Source organism: Glandiceps talaboti, chromosome 16, assembly GCF_964340395.1.
Source record: "Glandiceps talaboti chromosome 16, keGlaTala1.1, whole genome shotgun sequence".
Lineage (NCBI taxonomy): Eukaryota > Metazoa > Hemichordata > Enteropneusta > Spengelidae > Glandiceps > Glandiceps talaboti.
Window position 1 is genome coordinate 7,835,361 of NC_135564.1, and position 27,221 is coordinate 7,862,581.

General features: G+C 36.0%; 3 protein-coding genes across 3 annotated transcripts in view; all 3 read right to left on the reverse strand.

Moving 5' to 3' along the window:
• The window catches only part of LOC144447734 (uncharacterized), an 11,311-nt gene extending 911 nt beyond the window's left edge, over positions 1 to 10,400 (reverse strand). The window contains exons 1-11 of the mRNA XM_078137814.1: positions 10,262 to 10,400; positions 8,242 to 8,473; positions 7,335 to 7,718; positions 6,023 to 6,292; positions 5,098 to 5,519; positions 4,640 to 4,772; positions 4,183 to 4,328; positions 2,258 to 3,653; positions 1,592 to 1,650; positions 993 to 1,271; positions 1 to 703 (exon numbers count right to left, since the gene is read on the reverse strand). The exon at positions 1 to 703 is cut by the window's left edge and continues 911 nt beyond it. Coding sequence (XP_077993940.1) covers positions 644 to 703; positions 993 to 1,271; positions 1,592 to 1,650; positions 2,258 to 3,653; positions 4,183 to 4,328; positions 4,640 to 4,772; positions 5,098 to 5,519; positions 6,023 to 6,292; positions 7,335 to 7,718; positions 8,242 to 8,299 — 3,207 coding nt within the window. The 5' untranslated portion in view covers positions 8,300 to 8,473; positions 10,262 to 10,400 and the 3' untranslated portion in view covers positions 1 to 643. The remainder of the gene's footprint in view (positions 704 to 992; positions 1,272 to 1,591; positions 1,651 to 2,257; positions 3,654 to 4,182; positions 4,329 to 4,639; positions 4,773 to 5,097; positions 5,520 to 6,022; positions 6,293 to 7,334; positions 7,719 to 8,241; positions 8,474 to 10,261) is intronic.
• A 4,840-nt stretch (positions 10,401 to 15,240) lies between these two features.
• On the reverse strand, positions 15,241 to 18,789 carry LOC144447735 (nicotinamide N-methyltransferase-like). Its single transcript, XM_078137815.1, has 3 exons — positions 18,651 to 18,789; positions 16,727 to 16,934; positions 15,241 to 15,667 (listed from the first exon to the last, which is right to left on the reverse strand). The coding sequence occupies exons 1-3, from the start codon at positions 18,787 to 18,789 to the stop codon at positions 15,241 to 15,243; spliced, it is 774 nt and encodes a 257-aa protein (XP_077993941.1).
• Positions 18,790 to 23,265: 4,476 nt separating this feature from the next.
• Positions 23,266 to 26,895, reverse strand: LOC144447736 (nicotinamide N-methyltransferase-like). The gene is made up of 3 exons (XM_078137816.1): positions 26,757 to 26,895; positions 24,751 to 24,958; positions 23,266 to 23,692 (listed from the first exon to the last, which is right to left on the reverse strand). Exons 1-3 carry the CDS (start codon positions 26,893 to 26,895, stop codon positions 23,266 to 23,268), a joined length of 774 nt encoding a protein of 257 aa, XP_077993942.1.
• Positions 26,896 to 27,221: the final 326 nt, after the last annotated feature.

Below are 27,221 nucleotides of genomic sequence, written 5' to 3' on the forward strand. Positions count from 1 at the left end.
AAAATATAGTGTTAATCTCTCAAGGTATACCTTCTATATTACGATTGTCTTATGATGTTGTTAAAACGGTTGATTGCACAGTAGGATTTTCCTCGAATTTTCATAAGTTTGAAAAATTACGTCATTGGATGAAAAATTACGTCATCGGATGGCTCGTAAATTATATTCATCAAGACGAGGGTTCAGTTCTGCCAATAGAAAAACTTGATGGCTTGGCATGCTTCTGTAGTACGTACTGCAAAAAGTACGGCCCAAAAAGTATAGAGTCAACGTCAACTTGTTCTCCTTTAATATCTCATTGGTTGAGGAGATTTTGTTTGTTTCGATTTTGAACAATGTATACATTATGTCAAAGGTCATACCACCAAACAAGGTTTGAGGTAAAGGCAATGATACCAAATAAGTCTAAAATAGTTTACGAAGAACTTAAATGAAAGTAATTGCGTATTTGCAAGCCCTCTGATGATATCTGTCACAAGAATAAGTTAAAACCGACAGCTGTAATCAGTTGATCAAACAATCTCGTTCTGCAAATAGTGACAAAGTATGTACAGATCTCGGTGATAAAGTTGAATTCCTCACACGGTCATGTAGCATGTATACTGCCCTCTCCGACGACACACGGTTCTTCAGTGTCTTATGCTCACGTCGAATTGGTAGGAATTTCTGGAACACATGGTTCGGCATTGCCTATTTTGGCGACCTGCACATTTGAGAAAAATAAAGAAAGAAATAATTGTACATGTATATTTAACATCATGCAACACCATCATGGCATATACATGTACTAGTTCCCCCCCCCCCCCATCGCAATTAAAAAGGAGTACTTGCATCCCGTATAAAGTGTCTTCATGTGTGGCATTGTTTTGAAAATCATTATTTAATCGAAATTTCTGCATTGTTTATATACTAAATGATCAATAACACGAGTAAACAAAACAATAAAAACAACAACAAATAAAGCTCAACATTGCAATTGATTTATCACTTACCTCACTCGTGAAGAACGGAAGAAATACAAACATGAGTGAAAACACAACAAGGAAGAGCGCCCTCACGTTTCTGTACTCCTCATCTGTTCTGCTATAGAAGATACACAGCCACGTAGCCATCGCGAAGGCACAAAGGATTATCACAAAAATAACGACACACTGAGCAAGGACTGCAGCCCCAGTCATGGAATATATCCACCTGCAGTCGTAGAGGGCGGACTGTAACCCGACAGCAAACACCCAAAGGAAGACGACAACAGCACAGGAAAATGCTATCACCTGTAAAACAAAGAAGTTCGATCATAATTTTATTCACTGAGCTCATATCAGTGATTTTTAAGCACTATTTCAGACAAGGCTGAAAGTTCACTTTTTATATAAATTTTATACTTATCCATTTTTTTAAATTAAAAGTTATTTCTTACTAAAATTATGCTCAACGGTAATTAGTAGTATACTGATGATAGTACATTGTACATGAATCACAAAGGGAGTGCCTCCTGATTCCAAATGTTAGGACGACATTAAAAGCATGGAGCAAGTTACGACTTTTTTTGTAGTTAGTAAACGAACGATAATTGGTGTACACAGTTACTTACTCCGAGTCTTGGTAATCTCTCTTTGAATTCCCTGACATTCATAAACATGTTTGAAACTCCTGTTAAAGAAAGGGGAACAGAGCAAACGAAATAAATCAATAAATAGATAGGGTGGGTGTAAGGCAAAATGCAATAGTAGAGAATACAACAATGAAAGAAAGGATGAAAATAATGTAAAAAAAATAGAAATGAAACGTGAATGAAACAGAAAATATACACCTCAATCACGATGGAAAACAGGTGACAGACTGGCAACAGAGATTCAACGCCAATTGTACCAAAATTTGAAGTATCGTGGTCAATGATTCGTCAAAGTACATCCACACACACAAAAAAATACGTTTACATTCAATCTAGGGAGTTCAGTTTAGGGTCGGGCTATGGAAAGGAATAAAGTTAGACTCCCTAGTATAACCATGCTTTGTATCTTTTGTATACTAAGTGAACACTGCACTATAATGTCTGAAATCGTATGTATGATAACTATGGTTATCCCTCGACCTGCATGACACACACTCCGAAAAGTAAAATTGTCTTTGTATGAAAAGTGAAACGGAAATAAACCCGTCAATGCTAGTAAAGGGTAAACAATGAGGCGAGTGAATGTCGAGTTGTATATCTTACTAATACCACGGCTCCCTTTGTGGTGACTTATGGAAAACTTACCAAACCATACACGGACTGGGAGCATGTTCATCATAGATGACATTTCTTTGCATTGCGCTCTATTCAATCCCGTGTACTTTCTCGCCTTCACGTGCTCAACTGAGAAGTCCATTTCCTTGGTTTCATCATCTTTCTTGACTTGGTATGGAGGGTTAACTTTGACGTTGTGGTAGACAAAATCGTCGTTGTCACCGATCCACTTCTCCTCATCAAGACCTTCGTGTTTGTCTATGTGACCTTGGCAACTGCATCTGACCTTTGCGTCGTATCTTAGCGACGGCATCCACGTTTTGATGATCTCATTCAAAACCTCTTCAACAAACATTCGTGCCTCTACGCATTTCTTTGCATCTGGTTTCTGATGAAAGCTCTGAAAGGTACGGTCGAATTTGGAATACCAAACGATCATGATGATGTCTGGGCCAAACTTGGTGAGCGACAGTTTATGGCGTTCCCCGATGCTGAACCGAGCGTGGTGGTATCTCAAATTCTTCTTTAGGTGTGATTCGTCGCATTTCCAGTGATCCAGGCAACGGACGACGAGACGATAATACAACCCTTCTGGAAGAAACCCACCAGCGAAATGGTAATAGAGTGGAATGGTGTGACAATTTCTTTCTTCTCTCAACGGAACGGTTTCGATCTTATCCATCTGTAGTAAGGACGGCACAATGTATGCATCGGATGTCAGTTGGTACACCAAGTCGAAATTTAGTAAGAGATCCATTAGTTGTATTTTAGCATCGTGGTATTTGGATTCTTCTCTCACGAGATGTTCACGAGATCCATGGTCGCTTACTGTATACCAAACTACACCACTTTCGTCACCTTCCCCATTACGCTTTCTTTTTGGAGTAGTCCCCTCATCTAAGATGAAATCCAGAAGTTCCTTATGAAGTATACCATGTCGACGAAGGTCAATCAGGAAGCGTTCCTTCCTTGGATGGTTAATCGGAATGTCGCCCAATTTGAGAGAAATCACTCGACCCAAAATGGATGTCAGCCACCTTGCTTCAAGAACTAGTAGGTCTTTGAAGTGGTACGCAGTTCCTGTCTTGTGGAAGTAGTTTAGAACTAAATCCATCTCTTCTTTCTTTACTCCAACCTTCCATGCACAATTCTCAACGAAAGAGGTCTCCACCACACGCTTGTTTACGTCTCTCAGCCCTTTCAAGAGGAGCTCCAACCGAAGCCAGTTGACAGGAACAGTGTCGGTAAAAAGTGGCTTATCTGCGAGGGATTTGAGACATTCCCGTAACTTTTGAATTTCTGGGTCCTCTTCGTCAGTTCCACTCTTACTGTTGTCCACAATGAAAGACTCGTGGAAGACGTGTGCATCGAACGCCTCTTCACAAGTCTCTGCTAGATGCAGTCGAACATCTTGGAGGAATTCGTCCTGAAATAAAAATTTGCAACTTTTAGAGTTTTTAGTTCTACCTCAGACCACTATAGAGAATTCTCTATAGTGGTCTGAGGTTCTACATTGTAAGTGTACGGAAAACCAATGATTTGTAACCTGAGGTGAACCACAGCTAAGGCTTTAAATTTCCACCCCAGTGCCTGTCTGTCTGTCTGTCTGTCTGTCTGTCTGTCTGTCTGTCTCTGAAGTGTCTATCTGTCTGTGGCCGTGTGTTTGAATGAGACAGAGGCTTTATTTTAGCCAGAGGATACATCGCCGTCTTCTAAACATCCCATCTTTTTCGGTCTAATATCCCAAATCTGTTTTTCCAACGACCAGACAGCTATAAACCAAAACAAAATCTCTGGAAATGCTAGGAATTTTTGTATGACACCGAATACATGGATAATGAAAATACTAACTATAGCTTCCCCCCTCACCCCCCCCCCCCCGCCCATCCTCAATCATGCAAGAGTAAGACTGGTCTTATTGTCATGTTTCTATCAATTTTGGCCCTTTAGCTCACCTGTTCAGTAGTATCTTTAAGTTTATCTTTCTTGGTCGCCACTAGAATAACTAGTGGTGCTTTGTATTCATGGCCATCTATAGTAATTGTCTCTGTTGACTTCTTGCTACAAGCGTGGATGGAATTCAGCCAAAACGTTAGGTAATCTGAATTGAGAAAGAAAAAATAGAGGAAAAATATTCAAACTATATATACAATAGAAATGAAAGCGGGAAAAGACACATGGAAAGGGGGAAAGAGAGGGAGACAAACGAAAGGTGGATATTGACAGACAAGCACACGCAGAGAGAGAGAGAGAGAGAGAGAGAGAGAGAGAGAGAGAGAGAGAGAGACAGAGAGAGAGAGAGAGAGAGAGAGAGAGAGAGAGAGAGAGAGAGAGAGAGAGAGAGAGAGAGAGAGAGAGAGAGAGAGAGAGAGAGAGAGAGAGAGAGAGAGAGAGAGAGAGAGAATGCCGCACCTGCATATTTCATCTTCTTTCTCCAACACTGACGTTCACCCCTTGACTCTCCTTGGTCAACTGGGCATTCTTCGTCCAAGTCGTGAGATGAATCAGCCACTAGTACAAAGATGGACTTGTTTTCTAGAAACACCTACAATTGCGACATATTCAGTTCTTATGTTATAATCATTTACAATTATATTTACAATCCCCGTTATCCATTACATAACGATCGTCGAAACAAAGGACACGGAGAAGGTATACGGGAGAAAGGAGACAAGAGAGGTAGGGCAAAGGAACGGGACACACCACCACCACCACCACCACCACCACCAACAACAACAACAACAACAACAACAACAACAACAACAACGACGACGACGTCGACGACGACGACGACGAAATTAAATTTATTACAGGAAAAATCAGAAAGACGGTAATATAGTAATCACGACATTAAAATTAAATTGTTTTACCTGGTGAGTTGTGTAATAAACACATTGTCCAGCAAAGTCCCATAAGGTGAAGTCGTAGAAAGCGTCTTTGTCAATCTCAATCTCAATGTCAAGGTCATTCAAGTTCAAAGCCTCTAACACTTTCTTTTCATCTTCCCCCTGGAAGAGTAGTTGTGACAGCAAGTCTGGGATCTGTAAATCGTCACCTGTATGGTCTTCATTTTCATTTTCCATAGATGTCTGTCGGATCAAGGGACTGTTTTCATCGTTGTTGTTTCTCTGAGTAATATTTTCAATTTTATCGCCATCTTCAACTCTCACCGGATTGGGGGTTGTTTTTACGGTATTTTCAGACGGTCTTTCCCGTAACAAAGCTTGTAGCTTGTCAGCTATCAACTTCCTTAGAACCATTTGAGTTGGCGAACCTTTATTTCTTGGCGAGTCTGCAAAACAAAGTTGGAAAATTGAACACTTTAAGCTGATAGTCTCCTGGAATTATCTGATTATTTTTACTGAATTGGATCGACAGAGGTCGGTCATTTTTAAATAATGGGTTCGGTGTATTGATATTGAAATTAAGTTTTGACATCCCCCCCCCCCCAGCCCGATGGTCATAGGAACCCCACCCTATAAAAGACCACCTTTTCTAAAATGGCCTCAACCCTCGCCTTTAAAAACACCCCAGTCAGTCAAAAAAGACCAGTCCCTAGGATCAACAACTGTGCAGTACAAGAAGTATATCTGTGTCTATCTTAGCTAATTGATACTTAGATATGGGCGTTTCGCTCCGCCCTCACCGGCCTCATATCTCCACTCTCTGAGAGATGGGTTGACAGGGGTGAAGTACTCACCGTGCTTCATGACAACATTTCGCTCTCTTTTTGAAATAGTGTTAAGAAAGGACTGTATCATTCTAGCGGGACTCTATATTCTCTGAGTGATTTACCTTTCGAGAAAAAGTTGGAGATATCAATTGAGAAACGGACAGTATCAATTCCTTTTGTGACGTCATGCTTTGGGTTGAATTCTTCTTTAAAGAGACTTCTCTTCAAACTGGTCTTACCAACACCAAATTGACCCACTATCATAACTCTCCCACGTTTGGTTTTAATCATTCTACCAGACTTTAAAAGGTCTTTCTCGGCTTTCTTTATGTCGGTTTTCGTTGTAGTAACTGGAGTAGCCGTAGGCGTTGCAGCTTGTTCAGGCTGTTGTGCTGAAACATGATGATGAAAGAATGTTTGAATACCCCTAGTGATGGAAATCATATTTTCTTTCGTTTACTTTAAAAAAAAAAAAAACATTTTTCGTTGCTTATATATTGAATGTATCCTTGAGCTAGGGGACACACCTTCCCAGACCTGGTTACGCTGTGGACCTGTGTGATTCCGCTTCTTCGGTCTAGTGAAGGGCTAACCAGAATCACAGATGATCCATGACATTTGTGTAAACAGGCTAACCTTCCGATGAACAGATAGTAAATGTTTAACAAAGTTTGTCAAAGGTTATCATGAATATGGTATATGTCCAAACACTGGAGGAAGTTCATACCGAGGACAAATATCTATAATATCAGTGTTTGAATTATCATACAAATCGTGGTCTTGTGCTAAAGTGTACCATTTCATTGCCTAAGTTTAGAAATGGCGTCACCGTACCTTGTATACAGGATGTTAACTACAATCACACGGAACAATATACAAAACATGGCCACTACACATTGTGGCGTTGTCAGTAATAAATCTCTCACTTTTTGGAGATTTTTTTTTTTTTTTTTTATTCATTCATCATCCAACAGGCTTAGCCCAATAACAGGACGACCTTGATAAAATACAAAAATGATTGAACAAAACGTGTACCATACATCACAATAACAATTACACAATACCTTTACACAATGAGGAAAATACAATAAACATAAAGAAATTCAAAATTAAGTAAAATTACCCGTCTGTATATATTAACTCTTTCAATTGTGGTTGGGAAGCCTAAAAATTTCCCTAAATCTAAAACACCTTGGAGGAACATAAAAATTAAACTTATCAAGAATATCTGGGCAAATAAATCTAGAATTCACACATTTATAGACAAAACACAGGTCAAGAAATTTACGTCTAAGAGATATAAAAACAAAGTTACTCCAAATGAAAGTTGATATGTTATTTAATTTAACTGTGACTTTTAGAAACATTGATGAAGTTTCCGGATGACGTTTTGTTTAAAAACATAACTATAAAAAAGAAAAGAAGACTGCTTACATTTCTTAACAGGTGAAGACTTTCTTGATTGTTTACGAACAGGGGACTTCACAATTAGCACAGTGTCGTCGACCGGTTTCTTTAAACGACGCATCTCAATACTTCGCTTTCTCTCATCCATCTTCTGAACAATATCGTCATCAGCGACCTCTCGATCAAAACCAAGTTCATATCTGGTTTTGACTTCCGCGGATAAATCTTTTCGGTCTATGTTACGAAGGAGTTGAATTAGCACATCACATTTATTTTTGGATAAATGATCTAGGGCTCTTAGTTTCTCAAAAAGGATATTGACACCGCCATGTTTCAAGATGTTCTCTCTGTCAGCCCTGGTGACACTGGGCGTGAGTCCCCCTGTCAACGTCACCAGGTTGGCCAGGTCATCTGCATTAAACCAGACACAATGTATTACGTGCATTGGATTAATATAAAGTTTTACAATTATTTATGTTATGGTTACCATTGCACAAAATGTGTTGTTTTGTGGTAATGTGTATACAAATAGATACAAGACGATACAATACAATGCAATACAATACTGCTACAATACAATACAATACAATACAATACAATACAATACAATACAATACAATACAATACAATACAATACAATACGATACGATACGATACGATACGATACAATACAATACAATACAATACAATACAATACAATACAATACAATACAATACAATACAATACAATACAATACAATACAATACAATACAATACAATACAATACAACTTTATTGTCCCAAAATAGCCAATTCTTTTTAACAGGGACACATTACAGATATAACATGAATACCAAAAAACCCCGCTGATCACGAGCTTTCATCTCCAAGCAAATGTTACATGTAAATGTGAATGTTATTTGTACGTAGATGGTCAATTCAGATTGTGACTCACCTTCACTCAATTTTCCTGACAAATCCAATAAATATGTATGAAATGGATCAAGTGACATGATGTCACTTCAGTGTCCCCTATATATATGACGTAATCTTCCAACGTCGTAAATCACAGGCCACTTTACGGCACCTTCCAAAACGTATCCACCTAGTGTGCTCTGGCTTGAGAGAATGGTACGTAATCTTCTATAGTTGTACTTAAATGGCAGAGGTCCAACATCCGGGTTATTCTATGTATAAGAAGAAAAAAGGTCACTTTCACATTATGACATACATACATACATACATACATACATACATACATACATACATACATACATACATACATACATACATACATACATACATACATACATACATACAAACATACGTACATACATACATACATACATACATACATACATACATACATACATACAAACAAACAAACAAACAAACAAACAAACAGACAGACTACAATCACGCTATTATATTCATGTGAGGTAATAAACAGTTGTGCAATAGACATGCAAGATATGTACAACTTAAAGTGACAATACAAAAAGAAACTGAACTATATTGAAAGTTATTTGCAGTAAGTGTATTTAAATGAACAGATATTTGTGAGGATATATGACGTTTAAATAAACATATGACGTTTCATATTTTAACTTGTAAATAATGACAAAAAATAACACGCATGAAAGTGAATACGCGCGCACGCACCCAAACACACATGCACATACATACACGCACGCGCGCGCGCACACACACACACACACACACACACACACACACACACACACACACATATCAACGTATACACAAACATACAACTATAGAGTAGTGTATAGGCTATCCATGGCGTCGTATCTTTCCTAACTGTAACAGTTTGAGGTTTACTCATTAGCATAAACAACTTTGGTTCATAATTTTTTATTGAGAAAGACGGGGTGAAGACAGAATTTGGGTATCGATGACCTCTAGGCAAAAAAAAATCAAAAATCAGGGTGTAAATAATTTTTAGCTCCATGTACGACCAGATCAGGTCAAATGATTGTTTTTGATAGTTGATAAATATTGTGACATAACAAGGTAAAATATTGCAGAGTGGTTTTCTTCTTTACTGTCCTTGAAATTTGATAAACAAATGTGGTTGCATCCTGTCCATCCAGACGAATTATTCTCAGTTACACTATGTGGAGCGAGGTCATGGCCTGACCTTCATCTTGACCTCGTACACATACTTCGAATAGCCAGAGATAACGGCGGTCGACTGAATCTCGAGTTCACATAGTTTTGAATATTATTATGAACATATTTTATGCTTACACGTGAAACAAAGGCTAAAAACTTACCCTCCTTACACCAGATATTGTGTCATGTATACCCTCTCATAAAACGATGTATGTTTCCGCTTGAACACCCCTATTATCTCACAACGTGTGGTTTGTTCCTGTGGTTATCAATGGGAGGTCATTCCATTTTATGGAAGCCGGGGACACGAATTTGATATATTGAGAAAAATGACAAACTTTACAAATCACGCCCGATTTCTCGAATTTTGAAGGCACTTCAGCATGGAAACACTGAGATGTAATATGATTAATCATTTTCGTTGCAACCCTGCTATTTGACATCAATTCAATTTTGAAGTGTAGTCCCATATGTTACAGGCCTGTCTAAGTGTTTCGGTTTGTGTAATCACGAGGCAGACATATTACAATATTTTAGGTTCATAGCTATATAGCTATTCTGATAACAAGAATGACTATATCTCTTATTATATCGGATTTTATTCTTTGTGTAAGTGTATCGAAGTTTTGGTGATTTGCTTGGCACACATGGAATGCAGATCTCAACGCTGTTTAATTTAATGACGAGCATAACTGTAGTAGTAACATACCAAATCAGATAACCGTCGTCAAATGTACGGGCAAATGTCTGAATGTCATGTTTAGCATATCGCTACAAGTGGAGAAACAAGATAATTTGAAGTATTTGAATGTTTAGGGATAAATCATACACAAAAAACAAACCTTTAATACAGCATGTGTGTCACTTGTTCCAGCCGGTGAAATATTCAGTCGAAGAGCGCGGTCTCATCTGAGTGTTATCATTCCCTTCGCCCTTCAGCCATGTTTCTGTCACAGTGTCGGCAGTATTGACCAGTGCTCTCGTTCGTACTACGTTGCACATATGTTGGTTGGTGTGGAGAGATGTCCGGTTTCATGTCTAAATCCGAATGAGTCACTGTAATATAAGTGCCATTTGGCCAATCATAGATCATATAAAGTGAAATCCTAAACTTATTAACTGAAATACAAATTATGCAAGAGAAAACCCGTAGTTATTTTACTTTGTGCACTGATGTAATCACACTGTTGTCATCTAGCCAGACTGAAAATTTATGGTTTACATAATAAATACACCACACAATGAGAGAGCAAAGTTTAATATTTGTTTGTGTAACTCTTAAAATAACGTGACACTTTGTTACAGCTTAGTTTCACACGAAGTGTAAACACGACTTTTTTCGGAGTTGAACCTATGGTCTACATTTATCGCAAGTCGACATAATGAAAGTGCGACTCTGAGAATCTGACGCCTGGGGATCTGACGAATCAATGCCAAATGTACAGATTCATCACCTCGCGTCTGGCTATTAAAAAGGAGGTCAGCCGTACTTGAAGAAATTCTTGAATTACTCACGATTAGATTTAGGCTAGCCGGCTGTAAGTTTATCTGACAGGAGACAGAATACTGCAGCTGTTAAATATCAAGATTTTATGTCGTCATTCCTATTTTAAACTTGGTAGGCGGGAATTACACATCGTCTGGCCACCATTGTTTCAGAGCGATTCCTTTCCCGCCAAAATCAAGTAACATAAATTCTAAACTTACCATAATTTTTTGTCACAACAAAACTACATTTTAGAACCGAATCATAGAAACAATGCACGCTAATGGAGTGATATACATTTCAGTTTAAAAGTTAATAAACTGTCAACATTTATATCAAATATTATTTTCATGTCTTTTCACAAACAGCATAGATTGTGTTGACTGTGGCAAAAGAACCGTACCTTGTCGTCAGCTTGAAGTAAAAATTCGTTGAAACGATAAATATTCGGGAATACAAGTTATCATAAAGTTAAATAGGCAAAAGGCTGGTTAGCTGAATATGTTTTGGGGTTGTAATTATTTGTCTGCATATCAAAATTTTCTCACAATATTCTATTTACTGATGTACACTTAACCATCACTTGGTATAAGGACTAACTTATGAATGATCCGATGATGTAATTTATCATACGTATAAAAATGTACAAGGACTCCCTACTATGCAAGCAATTGTCCTAACAAGGCCGGAAGCCAACTGAAATGTCATAGAAAGCATATACGTCGACATTAACAATATGCTAGAATATTTAAATCAAAGTTTTTCGTAAGTATTATCACTTGAGTAAAAAGTTTATAAACTCAACTTGTACCACTTTAATTCATATTCGAATGTTACAACGTGGATCATTTTGATAAGCATTGTGTATATTTTGGCAATATATCAAATATTCCTTGTTTTCCTGCTATAAATCACCGTCTGTCAAATATCCGACCATTGTCCTAGGAATCGCAGTTTCATATTTCACTATTAAAACTTGGGTATAGAGACGTATATATATCTCTGAGTCATCATACGGGACAGCTTAAATATTTCGAAACAGATATCTAATTTTTCCCATTTTCATTTTTTGTGTCAGATTCCTAACTTTTTAGACACTCATTCTGACTCATTCGATAGCCCTGTTTTAAAAATGCAGTCATAACTATTACTGTATAAGTTAACCGGTTGCATCTAAAGGCGTTTACTTAATTCTAAATTAGGCCTGTTCACCTTTTAAGATTGCGCAAGTACAGATGGTCAACAAAAGAACTATTCAAAACTGGGATAAATTAATCAAATTTGAAATTTAACCTGCTCGCTGCCCAGAAACATGTCCGCAAGCGCACGCGCACAAGATATTTGTAAGTTGACGTTTTGAGCATGCGCGAAACGATCAGCGTGTAGTAAGTATATATATATATATATATATATATATATATATATATATATATATATATATATATATATATATATATATATGGAGCTATGGGTCTACTGACTACTGGAAATGGTTTGAATTACATTTCAAGTACATGTACAAGTATTCAAATGAAAAGACAATAAATATACACAAGGTTACATAACTGATTTCAGAAGGTATAATATATAGAGAAGAATAAAAATGATGCCGAAAAGATACTACATCAAAAATATAAAATGACCATTATATCAACAAACTATCAGTTGTATGGACTTCAATATGATCTTCACTATCTCAAGAATGAAATGATCAATTTTACTTTCGATCTAAACGTGTGTGTATATGTGGTTGTGTGTGTGTGTGTGTGTGTGTGTGTGTGTGTGTGTGTGTGTGTGTCGGTGTCAGTGTCGGTGTGTGTCTGTGTCTGTGTAATGAAGTGTACAGTACAAGAAATTCTGCAAAATTACACGCTGTAAACGGTCGGCTGCTTATTTGGCTTCATTTAGCACGAAGAGAGTTATAATTCAAGCACAACATATTGCAAACCATCCCCTTTCAGACCGTCCATCAGAATTTTCGCATCTTCACATTTTCGTGCTCCCTTTTCCCTTTTCTCCTCAGCCCCCTTGCCAAAATACAGTAGTACCAAATCCGATAAGGAGGCGTGTAACTGGGCGATGGAATTCGTGACTGCAAATGCTTCAAAATTATTTTCATTTTCACTTCATTTCAAAATGTCCTTACCATGTGATCTTTTGCGAAATTTTCTTCACAATAAATGTTTGGTTTCCTCTGTATTTTTCTCGCCAATATATTTGTAATGAAACTAACAACGTGTTATAAACACAGCAAACATCGCTCATATTCCCATTTCGTTTATTTACCTGCACAACCACAATAGTATTTGCAAATAGAGAAGTGGCGATTGCTATTTTATATTTACATTGTCTGTGACTTAAAAAGACATGGCTTAACCCTCTGACAAGTTGTCTGTAGGTGTGACAGTTATCAAATACTGGGTCCAGTCAAAGTTTGACAGCACTTCATAGAAATGGAACACACTTAGTCGAGTCTAGTACCTTGTAGGCCCTGTACTCGTATTCTTGATTTGCATATAGTATAGTCTGCAAGGTACGCCATGACGACGTATCTTACAGTCTATATATAGTAACCACTGTATAATATCATATCTCGATCTGTACACTTACTGTACTACGAACTATTCGTAAATGTATTTAGTCATTTACACTGTGTTGTCTAGATTTGACAATAGTTTGTCGTGTTGATAGATAAGTGAAATTTCACTATAAATTAAAGCTACCGCCATTCATTTTACACTCGATCTTTCGACTGTGGAATGGCTCTTTTCCAAATTCTTCGATATATACGGACACAATAACCTACACATCTAGACTGTAAGGTACGTCGTGTTGCTCCGCCCTCACCGGCGTGAGCGGGGTTGACCGACGTGTGAGGGCGCCCCGTCATTGCGTATCTTAAGGACGTCGGACTGCCTTCACGTCATATGATGTGCACTTGTAGTCGACGGATGAGTTCGCCGAAATCTTTACGGACCGGAATTTTATTAGGTTTCGGTTGGACCGTAACTACTTAAAAACACCAAGAGGGACTTATTCTCATTTATAACAAAGATTGGACACCAAACTTTAGGGACATTTTTAATTTCTGACTGTCAGCGACAGAAGAGAACATACTTATTGTAGAAAAATTATCAAAATTATTATTCAAAAATTATTCAATGATAAATCAAAGTTTGAACAACTACATATGAAATTTTTAAGCAAATACTAGGTGCAAATAAACATGCCACAAATATTGCTGTTAGAGCAGAAGTAGGCAGTTATCCAGTTATTGTAAAAGTTTATTTTCAAGTGTTAAAATTCTGGAATAGAATAAAAAGTAAGGATTGTAGTCAACTAGTTCACTATGCTTTCATCACAGAAAAAAATAGCAAGCTTAATACATGGTTAACTTTCATTGAGAAAATAAAAACATGTAACTGAAGCTGGTGATGACGTCAATGATATCCAAACATTTGAAAGTAAACTAAATCAAATATATCTGAATAACATTTGGGTACCAAATCTTCACAAATTAAATAATAATAAATTGCACACTTACAACAAATTCAAATTAACCTATGATTTGAACCATATCTAGACTTAGAGCATAATGTCAGTCACAGAATTAGCATCGCCAAATTCAGAATATCGGCACATAATTTACCTATTGAAAAAATAAGATATATTGGCGTACCTCCAGAGCAAAGATTTTTGTAAGATGTGTACAACACAGTCTGTTGGCAATGAAATTCATGCTTTACTAGAATGTAAAAAACATTCCAATAATAAAGGCAGAATCAAATTTTTTAATAAGTTATCAGTCTACGATGAAACTATATCAAAACTAACAATTATTGATGCATTCCTTCTACTAATGAGAACTAATGATGGGTTTATTGCCAACAGTCTGGGTAACTCAAATTCATCAATCGGTTTAACTTTTTTGCAATCATTAGTACATTAGTACATTTTATTGTTGTGTAGTCGCATTGCATTCTGTATATCATTGACCATAAATTATGTTCTTGTATGACGTAATATTTCATTTCAAATAAAATATACTCTACTCTATTCTACTCTACTCTACTTCTTGTAGGGTTATAGTGTCAAATGCGCATGCGTTATGTAAAAACACACCAGCTACCTGAATCACTGTTAATGTGATGGCATATTCCCTGATGGTAGTACACCGAGACGTTATCATTCACCAATTAGATTACATTTGATTCCAAGCACTGATTATGTCTTTTTTATCGAAACAATTAATACTTCTGTCGCATTACCATTTGGATGTGACTGCAGCTGTATTTAGCAAATTTAAATTCATCACTGCAAAGTTTGCATTTTTGTTCAAATTTTCTTTGCTTTCACATATGCATAATAATTGCAATCATCTGCGATGTACTTCAGTTCGTCTGGAACATCAATTCGTTTAAAAACTATATCCGTAAACCCTGCAGTTTTAAGACAGTCTTTAATGAAATCATCCTGAACGCAGAAAACTGCAAAAGTAATATCTCCAACTTTACAAAATGTTTCATCCATTGCTTCAAGTAAAATCAAACTTCCTTTCGGTTTCAGAATATTTCCTAAGTTCTGAATTGCTTGCATGTAAGACTCCTTTGTCAAACAAGCTGATTCGACACACAAGGATGAAAAAATGGCGTCGAAAGGCTCGAACACCCTCGGATGCAGTGGATTACTTTGGTGAATGTCACAGTAAACAACGTCTTTCAATGACTTGCGTAATTTCTCGGCACGGTCATCTGGAGATTCACTGAATATAGACAAAAATAGAGACGCCATATAATGATGGTTGGTATTATTTTTCAGGAAATTTAAGCGATAGCCTTGTATAGCTGAGTATATGAGTTATTATTAGTTAATATGAGTTTCAATTCTTAATACATGCATGTCACAAATATTAATTATTTACTTCTAAACAGCATTATTATTTACTTGTTAGATAGTTGATAGATTTTCAACTCCTTGCATCTTTCTACTTTCGCTCAAAGTAGAAGCATGCACCAAGGAAATAAAGTCTTTAAACTTCTGCTTTACTTTGCGCAAGAAAACTCCAACCTAGTCTCACCTAAAATCAATATAGGTTCACGTATAATTTATAGAAATAGAGGTCAAAGTTATATCAAAACTTAATCGTCATTTTAGAATCCAATATGGCCGCCGAATACTCTATGGGAAAATATAATATTGTCAATGTCCTTGTTGACAAGATGGTGAACCCCAAAGTTTGATTATTTCAAAAGAACCACGCATACTAAGCTTTTAATAGGCAAAATTTACAGAGAATTGAATGACTTTGATTTTCAGGGCAATTCTGATTAAAATCCGATGTATAGATGTCGGCTAATCGTTCATTGTTGTTTTACCTCGGTACTTTTGCTTCAATTGACCTTCGTGATACATGTTTACGTTTTGATGGCCGAATGAACGATTAGCCGACATCTACATCGGATTTTAATCAGATTGGTCCCGACGCGTAGTTATCCTTAGACAGATAAGTGAAAATAGCATGTTTACTGTACTGTCGAGATACATCGTTAGCTGGTCATACTGAGAGCTAGGAGGTACGGCCAGTTAACGATGATATATCTCGACAGCTCAGTAAACAGGCTAAAGTGAAAATGTGTGTTTTGGCAAACAATTGGTGTGAACTTATTGAATAATAGACATAGGAGAGAGAGCCCCTAACGTCTAATGACTAAATCATGTACAATTGATAACAAAAACTAGCCCAATAAATCAAAATTACTGTTACATTTTTAAAACATTATTACTACAATCTTTTTAACATGATACAATTTATTTAACTTACCCCTTTCCCTCTCTTTCGCATACATAATGGAAATATTGACTCCAATCTAAAGCATCATGTTCACTCTTGACCCATTTTTCGACTTCCCTACGGTTTTGTTTTGCATAATCCGCACAAACAATTTCAGAAAACTTGGCACTGGCAGTAATCATATGAAGTATAATTGGACCACTACCAACTTCCAGAAACCGTGGTCCATTAAAATTGTCTGAAAATAAATACCACCATGATTTAATATTATATTCACAAAACGTGGCAAGAAACTGTATTCATTCAATTGTATTATCTTCAGCTAAACTTTTTCTCAAACTAGAAAATATATATATCATAATGTGAAGACGACGGTACTTACAATGGTTGATTCTTTCCTATGGAGTTCTAAATTATATAGGTCACCAAGGTCTTTCTGTTTATTACCTATGATCCTACTATAGGTATTTACTATTCTTGTAAGCCTCGACTTGTCTTTAAACTGACAGATACCTGAACCATGATGCAATATTAAATGTGAGAATATTTTCTATGTATTATAAAGTACGGTAGACAGATTCTAAAACGTCAGGGCTTACATTAGGTTTCCTAAGCATGAATAGGCGTTGCAGTGCCTTCTTTTTTTCTTTTCTTTTTAAAAAAAATTTAAATTTGTTTTATTCCCTGTGCTCGAGGGTAAAAAGAGAAAAAATACAAAATTCACAAAACTTCACATACAAAAAAGACAAAAAACAAAAGAAAAACATTCACAGCATGAATGATGTGAGGTCTGTAAATCGTTACAAAAATTCTCGAGATCTTTCCATTTACTTGTAAACTTATGTATTTAATTCTTATTCACTGCGGCCGGTTTTTTCTAATTGATAATGAACTTTCATACAATATTAAAATGTGTCAAAAGATGGCGTCTGTTTACGGAATCTACTTGTATAAATAAAGACACAGATTCAACAATGGGTCTGAGCCAAAACATAAAATAACAGTTTTATAGTTTAGCTCAAAATTCATATAAAAATATGTCACGCCAGTGTTAAACTAAATATTGAAATCATTCCAGATTTTAGTAACATATGTGCAATCTCAAAATAAGTGCTTCAAGGTTTCACAAATATTACTACAGAAGAAGCACAATTCACTATCAACACGTTTCATCTTATATAATTTAGTATTTGTCATTATGCAATTTAGATTAATATTATATTGAAAAATCATTGTGTTGACATCACAGGAAGACTTAAAAGGGCATGATATGAATATATACTCCATTCACTTTCATTAATCTCAAAATATTCACTGTAATTTATTTTGGGATGTTGGTGGAATGAAAATTCTCTTGACTAAATTATGATATGCTGTGCTTCTTGAATATTAGATTAGACCTGAACATACGCTGACAACTTTGATTCTTACTCAAATGTTCAGTATAAAAACACCTGCTAACAAGCTGTGCAGTTGGGTTTACTGTGTTTTACCTAGGATTGGACATATATACATATTGGACGAAGTCATTAGCTCAAGTATTTCATGTTTGGCACATTTTACCAACACATGTTCAACAGAGTACGATAAATGTTGATAAAACCATAGTCATCACAACACATTCAGCATATTGCACTACATAGTACATTATTGTGTTTTTCGTTTGGATAACATAGTACGTTTGCATTATCATGTTCTCATTTCGTAATAAACCTATCAATTTTATGTTTGTCGTCATTTCTAATGGGCGTGTCGAGTTTTAAAACAGTAATTATCATAACAATGAAGGTCTTATATATTACGTGTTGAATAATATGGATCGCATGGAACTACCTACAATCCTGCTTGCATACGGAGTAAGCCCAGGGAGTAAGTTACGTCGTCCCTTCTTTCTCCAAGGGAAGGTTGTTTATGTTGAGGGTCATGTCAGTAATCTAGAAACTGCTCTACTTACCGGTTTTATACGTTTCAATATCGCAGTCTAGCAATTCCTTCGTTAGAACATTCAGTTTCTTGTAAAAAGAATTATAATAAACTTTAGGATCAAAGTGAGTGTGATAGTCTTCACCTGAATAGTACCTAACACTTGACATTCTGGAGAAGCCTTATGTAACCGAAATGTCTGTATGAAAAAGTAACACGTCACCAGTTCTGATGGTGACCCGCTTGTGAGTGTAGTGAGGTAAAGGTGATAACGTGCGCCACGATGGCGCCGTAACTGGCAGTTCTTGCTGCTTCTCTTGTAAAGGAGTCTTCAGTAATATTACATGGGGGGGGGGGGCATCAAGCCCTATCTGTTGCCCGCTAAAACGCGACTCCCCTGCTTCTCTTCTTTACTAAAAAGTCCCCCTCTTCCTTTCTTTAAAACAGGGCGCTGGAAAAAAGAAAAAAAAATCCATGATTAGGACCCGATCCCACCGCTACCAGCACATTGTTGAATTTAAAGGCATTGGCTTTTCGATACTAGCGCGATGGATCTAATTCACTGAGCTGAAGGCCAAAAATCCCAAAACTACTCGGGTGCACTATCGAGATTGTCGGAACCAAGGTCAATATAAACCTTTTGATAAGAAACTTTACAAAGAGGCTCGGCACAATTGTTTGGGAATTTGACATTTGTAGCCCGTTTCCACACATACAATTTTTATTTTTATTTTTATTGTAACTATTTGTCTGAATATTAAAATTTTCTCACAATATTCTATTTACTGATGTACACTTAACCATCACTCATACAATTGGCTGAACTCAAACCTGGTATAAGGACTAACTTATGAGTGATCCAATGACGTAATTTATCATACGTATAAAAATGTACAAGAACTCCCTACTATGCGATCAACTGTCCTAACAAGGCCAGAAACCAACTGAAATGTCATAGAAAGCATATACGTCGACATTACAATATACTAGAATGATTTAATCAAAGTTTTTCGTAAGTATTATCACTTGAGTAAAAAGTTTATAAACTCAACTTGTACCACTTTAATTCATATTCGAATGTTACAACGTGGATCATTTTGATAAGCATTGTGTTTATTTTGGCAAAATATCAAATATTCCCTGTTTTCCTGCTATAAATCACCGTCTGTCAAATATCCGACCATTGTCCTAGAAATCTCAGTTTCATATTTCACTATTATAATTTGGATATAGAGATGTATATATATCTCTGAGTCATCATAAGGGACAGCTTAAATATTTCGAAACAGATATCTAATTTTTCCCATTTTCATTTTTTGTGTCAGATTCTTAACTTTTTAGACACTCTTTCTGAATCATTCGATAGCCATATTTTAAAAATGCAGTCATAACTGTTACTGTATAAGTTAACCGGTTGCATGTAAAGGCGTTTACTTAATTCTAAATTATGCCTGTTCACCTTTTAAGATTGCGCAAGTACAGATGGTCAACAAAACAACTATTCAAAACTGGTATAAATTAATCATATTTGAAATTTAACCAGCTCGCTGCCCAGAAACATGTCCGCAAGCGCACGCACAAGATATTTGTAAGTTGACGTTTTGAGCATGCGCGAAGCGATCAGCGTGAAGTAACATATATATAATTATATATATGTGGAGCTATGGGTCTACTGACTACTGGCAATGGTTTGAATTACAGTTCAAGTACAAGTGTCAACGTACAAGTATTCAAATAAAAAGACAATAAATATACACAAGGTTACATAACTGATTTGAGAAGGTATAATATGTAGAGAAGACAAAAATTATGCCGAAAAGATACTAAATCAAAAATATAAACAAATCACCATTATATCAACAAACTATCAGTTGTATGGACTTCAATATGATCTTCACTACCTCAAGAATGAAATGATCAATTTTCCTTTCGATCTAAACGTGTCTGTATATGTGGTTTTGTGTGTGTGTGTGTGTGCGTATGTGTGTGTGCGTGTCTGTGTCTATGTGTGTGTGTGTGTGTGTGTGTGTGTGTGCGTGTCTGTGTCTGTCTGTGTCTGTGTCTGTTTCTGTGTGTCTGTGTCTGTGTCTGTGTCTGTGTCTGTGTCTGTGTAATGAAGTGTACAGTACAAGAAATTCTGCAAAATTACACGCGGTAAACGGTCGGCTGCTTATTTGGCTTCATTTAGCACGAAGAGAGTTATAATTCAAGCACAACATATTGCAAACCATCCCCTTTCAGACCGTCCATCAGAATTTTCGCATCTCCACATTTTCGTGCCCCCTTTTCCTTTTTCTCCTCAGCCCTTTTGCCAAAATACAGTAGTACCAAATCCGATAAGGAGGCGTGTAACTGGGCGATGGAATTCGTGACTGCAAATGCTTCAAAATTATTTTCATTTTCACTTTATTTCCAAATGTCCTTACCTTGTGATCTTTTGCGAAATTTTCTTCACAATAAATGTTTGATTTCCTCTGTATTTTTCTCGCCAATATATTTGTAATGAAACTAACAACGTAACGTGTTATAAACACAGCAAACATCTCTCATATTCCCATTTCGTTTATTTACCTTCACAACTACAATAGTATTTGCAAATAGAGAAGTGGCGATTGCTATTTTATATTTACATTGTCTGTGACTTAAAAAGACATGGCTTAACCCTCTGACAAGTTGTCTGTAGGTGTGACAGTTATCAAATACTGGGTCCAGTCAAAGTTTGACAGCACTTCATAGAAATGCAACGTACTTAGTCGAGTCTAGTACCTTGTAGGCCCTGTACTCGTATTCTTGATTTGCATATAGTATAGTCTGCAAGGTACGCCATGACGACGTATCTTACAGTCTATATATAGTAACCACTGTATAATATCATATCTCGATCTGTACACTTACTGTACTACGAACTATTCGTAAATGTACCGGTATTTTTAGTCATTTACATTGTGTTGTCTAGATTTGACAATAGTTTGTCGTATTGATAGATAAGTGAAATTTCACTATAAATTGAAACTACCACCATTCATTTTACACTCGATTTATCGATTGTGGAATGGCTCTTTTCCAAATTCTTCGATATATACGGACACAATAACCTACACATCTGGACTGTAAGGTACGTCGTGTTACTCCGCCCTCACCGGCGTGCGAGGGGTTGACCGATGTGTGAGGGGGCCCGGTCATGGCGTACCTTACAGACTACCTTCACATCACATCATGTGTACTTGTAGTCGTCGGATGAGTTCGCCGAAATCTTTACGGACGAGAAATTTATTAGTATAGGTTTCGGTTGGACCGTAATTACTTAAAGACACCAAGAGGGGCTTATTCTCATTTATGAGAAAGGTTGGCCACCAAACTTTAGGGACATTTTTTATTTCTGGAACATACTTCTTGTAAAAGAAATTATTAAAATTATTATTCAAAAATTATTTAATGATAAATCAAAGTTTGAACAACTACATACAACATTTTGTAAGCAAATACTAGGTTTAAATGAACATGCCACAAATACTGCTGTTAGAGCAGAGAAGTAGGCAGCTATCCAGTTATTGTAAAAGTTTGTGTTCAAGTGTTAAAATTCTGGAATAGAATAAAAAGTAAAGATTGCAGTCAACTAGTTCACTATGCTTTCATCACAGAAAAAAAATAGCAAGCTTAATACATGGTCAACTTTCATTGAGAAAATAAAAACATGTAACTGAAGCTGGTGAGGACATCAAAGATATCCAAACTTTTGAAAGTAAACTAAATCAAATATATATATGACTAACATTTGGGTACCAAATCTTCACAAATTAAATAATAATAAATTACGCACTTACAACAAATTCAAATTAACCTATGATTTGAACCATATCTAGACTTAGAGCATAATGTCAGTCACAGAATTAGCATCGCCAAATTCAGAATATCGGCACATAATTTACCTATTGAAAAAACAAGATATATTGGCGTACCTCCAGAGCAAAGATTTTTGTAAGATGTGTACAACACAGTCTGTTGGCAATGAAATTCATGCTTTACTAGAATGTAAAAAACCATTCCAATAATAAAGCCAAAATCAAAATTTAATAAGTTATCAGTCTACGATGAAACTATATCAAAACTAACAAATATTGATGCATTCCATTAACTAATGAGAACTAAGGATGGGTTTATTGCCAACAGTATGGGTAAATTCATTAACACTATTACTCAAATCAAATCGGTTTAACTTTTTTGCAATCATTAGTAGTTGGGTGTTATTTTATTGTTGTGTAGTTACATTGTATTCAGTATATCATTGACCATAAATTATGTTCTTATATGACGTAATTTCGTTTCAAATAAAATATACTCTACTCTACTCTACTCTACTCTTCTCTACTCTATTCTACTCTACTTCTTGTATGGTTATGGCGTCGAATGCGCATGTGTTATGTAAAAACACACCAGCTAGCTCAATCAATGTTAATGTGATAGCATATTATCTGATGGTATTACACCGAGACGTTATCCTTCCCCACTTAGATTACATTTGATTCCAAGCACTGATTATGTCTTTTTATCGAAACGATTAATACTTCTGTTGCATTACCATTTGGATGTGACTGCAGATATATTTAGCAAATCTAAATTCATCACTGCAAAGTTTGCATTTTTGTTCAAATTTTCTTTGCTTTCACATATGCATAATAATTGCAATCATCTGCGATGAACTTCAGTTCGTCTGGAACATCAAATCGTTTAAAAACTATATCCGTAAACCCTGCAGTTTTAAGACAGTCTTTAATGAAATCATCCTGAACGCAGAAAGCTGCAAAGGTAAAATCTCCAATTTTACAAAATGTTTCATCCATTGCTTCAAGTAAAATCAAACTTCCTTTCGGTTTCAGAATATTTCCTAAGTTCTGAATTGCTTGCATGTAAGACTCCTTTGTCAAACAAGCTGATTCGACACACAAGGATGAAAAAATGGCGTCGAAAGGCTCGAACACCCTCGGATGCAGTGGATTACTTTGGTGAATGTCACAGTAAACAACGTCTTTCAATGACTTGCGTAATTTCTCGGCACGGTCATCTGGAGATTCACTGAATAGAGACAAAAATGGAGACGCCATATAACGATGGTTAGTATTATATTTCAGGAAATTTAAGCGATAGCCTTGTATAGTTGAGTAGGACAGAATATGAGTTTCAATTCTTAATACATGCATGTCACAAATATTAATTATTTAGTTCTAAACAGTATTATTATTTACTTGTTAGATGGTTGATATATTTTCAACTCCTTGCATTCTACTTTCGCTCAAAGTAGAATGCATGCACCAATGAAATAAAGTCTTTAAACTTCTGCTTTACTTTGCGCAAGAAAACTCCAAGCCGGTCTCACCTAAAATTAATATAGGTTCACGTATAAATTATGGAAATAGAGGTCAAAGTTATATCAAAACTTAATAGTCATTTTAGAATCCAATATGGCCGCCGAATCCTCTATGGGAAAATATAATAGTGTCAATGTCCTTGTTGACAAGATGGTGAACCCCAAAGTTTGATTATTTCAAAAGAACCACGCATAAGCTTTTAATAGGCAAAATTTACAGAGAATTGAATGACTTTGATTTTCAGGGCAATTCTGATTAAAATCCGACGTAGATGTCGGCTAATCGTTCATTGTTATTTTACCTCCGGGTACTTTGCTTCAATTGACCTTCGCGATACATGTTTACGTTTTCGTCTTGATGGTCAAATGAAGTGACGATTAGCCGACAGAGTCTACATCGGATTTTAATCAGATTGGTCCCGACGCACAGTTGTCCTTTTAGACAGATAAGTGAAAATAGCCTGTTTACGTACTGTGCTGTCGAGATACATCGTTAACGGGTCATACTGAGAGCTAGGAGGTACGGCCAGCTAATGATGTATCGCGACAGCTCAGTAAACAGGCTAAAGTGAAAATGGTGTTTGGGCAAACAATTGGTGTGAACTTATTGAATAATAGACGTAGGAGAGAGAGAGCACCTAACGTCTAATGACTAAATCATGTACAATTGATAACAAAAACTAGCCCAATAGATCAAAATTACTGTTACATTTTTAAAACATTATTACTACCATCTTTTTAACATGATACAATTTATTTAACTTACCCATTTCCCTCTCTTTCGCATACATAATGGAAATATTGACTCCAATCTAAAGCATCATGTTCACTCTTGACCCATTTTTCGACTTCCCTACGGTTTTGTTTTGCATAATCCGCACAAACAATTTCAGAAAACTTGGCACTGGCAGTAATCATATGAAGTATAATTGGACCACTACCAACTTCCAGAAACCGTGGTCCATTAAACTTGTCTGAAAATAAATACCACCATGATTTCATATTGTATTCACAAAACGTGGCAAGAAACTGTATTTATTCAATTGTATTATCTTGAGTTAAACATTTCTCGTACTAGAAAATGGCGTCAGCGTGTCATTTTTTTAAGAAACAAACTTTTGTAGTTGTTGTTTCATATTCGACAGAAAAGAAATACCCTACATATGAACCGAAAAGTTCTATCAATTTAACAGCATGAAACACACACAGTGTTATGGCTCCTGTGTATCTTGCTTGATACTGTATTTTATATGGTATATATATATATATATATATATATATATATATATATATATATATATATATATATATATATATATATATATATATATATATATATATATATATATATATATATATATATATATATATATACCTGAACCATGATACAATATTAAATGTGAGAATACTTTCTATGTATTATAAAGTACGGTAGACAGATTCTAGAATGTCAGGGCTTACAGTAAAGCTTCAGAGTTTCCTTAAGTATGAATATGCATTGCAATGCCTTCTTTTTTTCTTTTAAATTTAAATTGTTTTATTCCCTGTGCTCGAGGGTAAAAAGAGAAAAATACAAAATTCACAAAACTTCACATACAAAGAAAACAAAAGACAAAAGAAAAACATACATAGCATGAATGATGTGAGGTCTGTAAATTGTTACAAAAATTCTCAAGATCTTTCCATTTATTTGTAAACTTATGTATTTAATTCTTATTCACTGCGGCCTGTTTTTCTAATTGATAATGAAATTTAATCCAATATTAAAATGTGTCAAAAGATGCCATCTGTTTACGGAATCTACTTGTATAAATAACCCTTTAAATCAAATTAAGACACAGATTCACCAATGGGTCTGAGCCAAAACATAAAAATAACAGTTTTATACTTTAGCTCAATATCCATATAAAAATATGTGTTAAACCAAATATTGAAATCATTCCAGATCTAAGTGACATATGTGCAATCCCAAAATAAGTGCTTCAAGGTTTCTGAAACATTACTACAGAAGGAGCACAATTCACTATCAACACGTTTCATATATAATTTAGTATTTGATTGAGATTAATTTTAGATTGAAAAATCCTTGTGTTTACATCGCAGGAAGACTTAAAAGGCATGACATAAATAATACTACATTCACTTTCATTAATCTCAAAATCTTCACTGTAATTTTTGGGGTGATGTTGGTGGAATGAAAATTCTCTTGACTAAATTATGATATGCTTTGCTTCTTGAATATTATATTAGACCTGAACGTACGCTGACTCTGACAACTTTGATTCTTACTGAAATGTTCAGTATAAAAAGACGTGCTAAGAAGCTGTGCAGTTGGGTTTACTGTGTTTTACCTAGGATTGGACAAGTCGCCAAAACAGACGAAAACACCCTCAAAATCGCAGCAAAACGCTACAATTATTGCAACTACATAGTACATTATTGTGTTTTTCGTTTGGATAACATAGTACGTTTGCATTATCATGTTCTCATTTCGTAATAAACCTATCAATTTTATGTTTGTCATCATTTCTGATGGGCGTGTCGAGTTTTAAAACAGTAATTATCATGACAATGAAGGTCTTATATATTACGTGTTGAATAATATGGTTCGCATGGAACTACCTACAATCCTGCTTGCATACGGAGTAAGCCCAGGGAGCAAGTTAAGTCGTCCCTTCTTTCTCCAAGGGAAGGTTGTTTATGTTGAGGGTCATGTCAGTAATCTAGACTTGTGCACCGTCTGCAAGCATGACTACAAACTGCCCTACTTACCGGTTTTATACGTTTCAATATCGCAGTCTAGCAATTCCTTCGTTAGAACATTCAGTTTCTTGTAAAAAGAATTATAAAAAACTTTAGGCTCAAAGTGAGTGTGATAGTCTTCACCTGAATAGTACCTAACACTTGACATTCTGGAGAAGCCTGATGTAACCGAAAGGGTGTACGTGTATTAAAAAAGTAACACGTCACCAGTTCCGTGACCGTGACCCGCGCGTGAGTGCAATGGGGGTAAAGGTGAAATTTAACCAGCGCCGTAACTGGCAGTTCTTCCTGCTTCTCTTGTTTCCTAAAAAGTCCCCCTCCCCTCTTCCTTTCTTTGAAACAGGGCGCCGAAAAAATAAAAAAAATCCATGGTTAGGACAAGATCCCACCGCTACCAGCACATTGTTGAATTTAAAGGCATTGGTTTTTCACAATACTAGCACAATGGATCTAATTCACTGAGCTGAAGGCCAA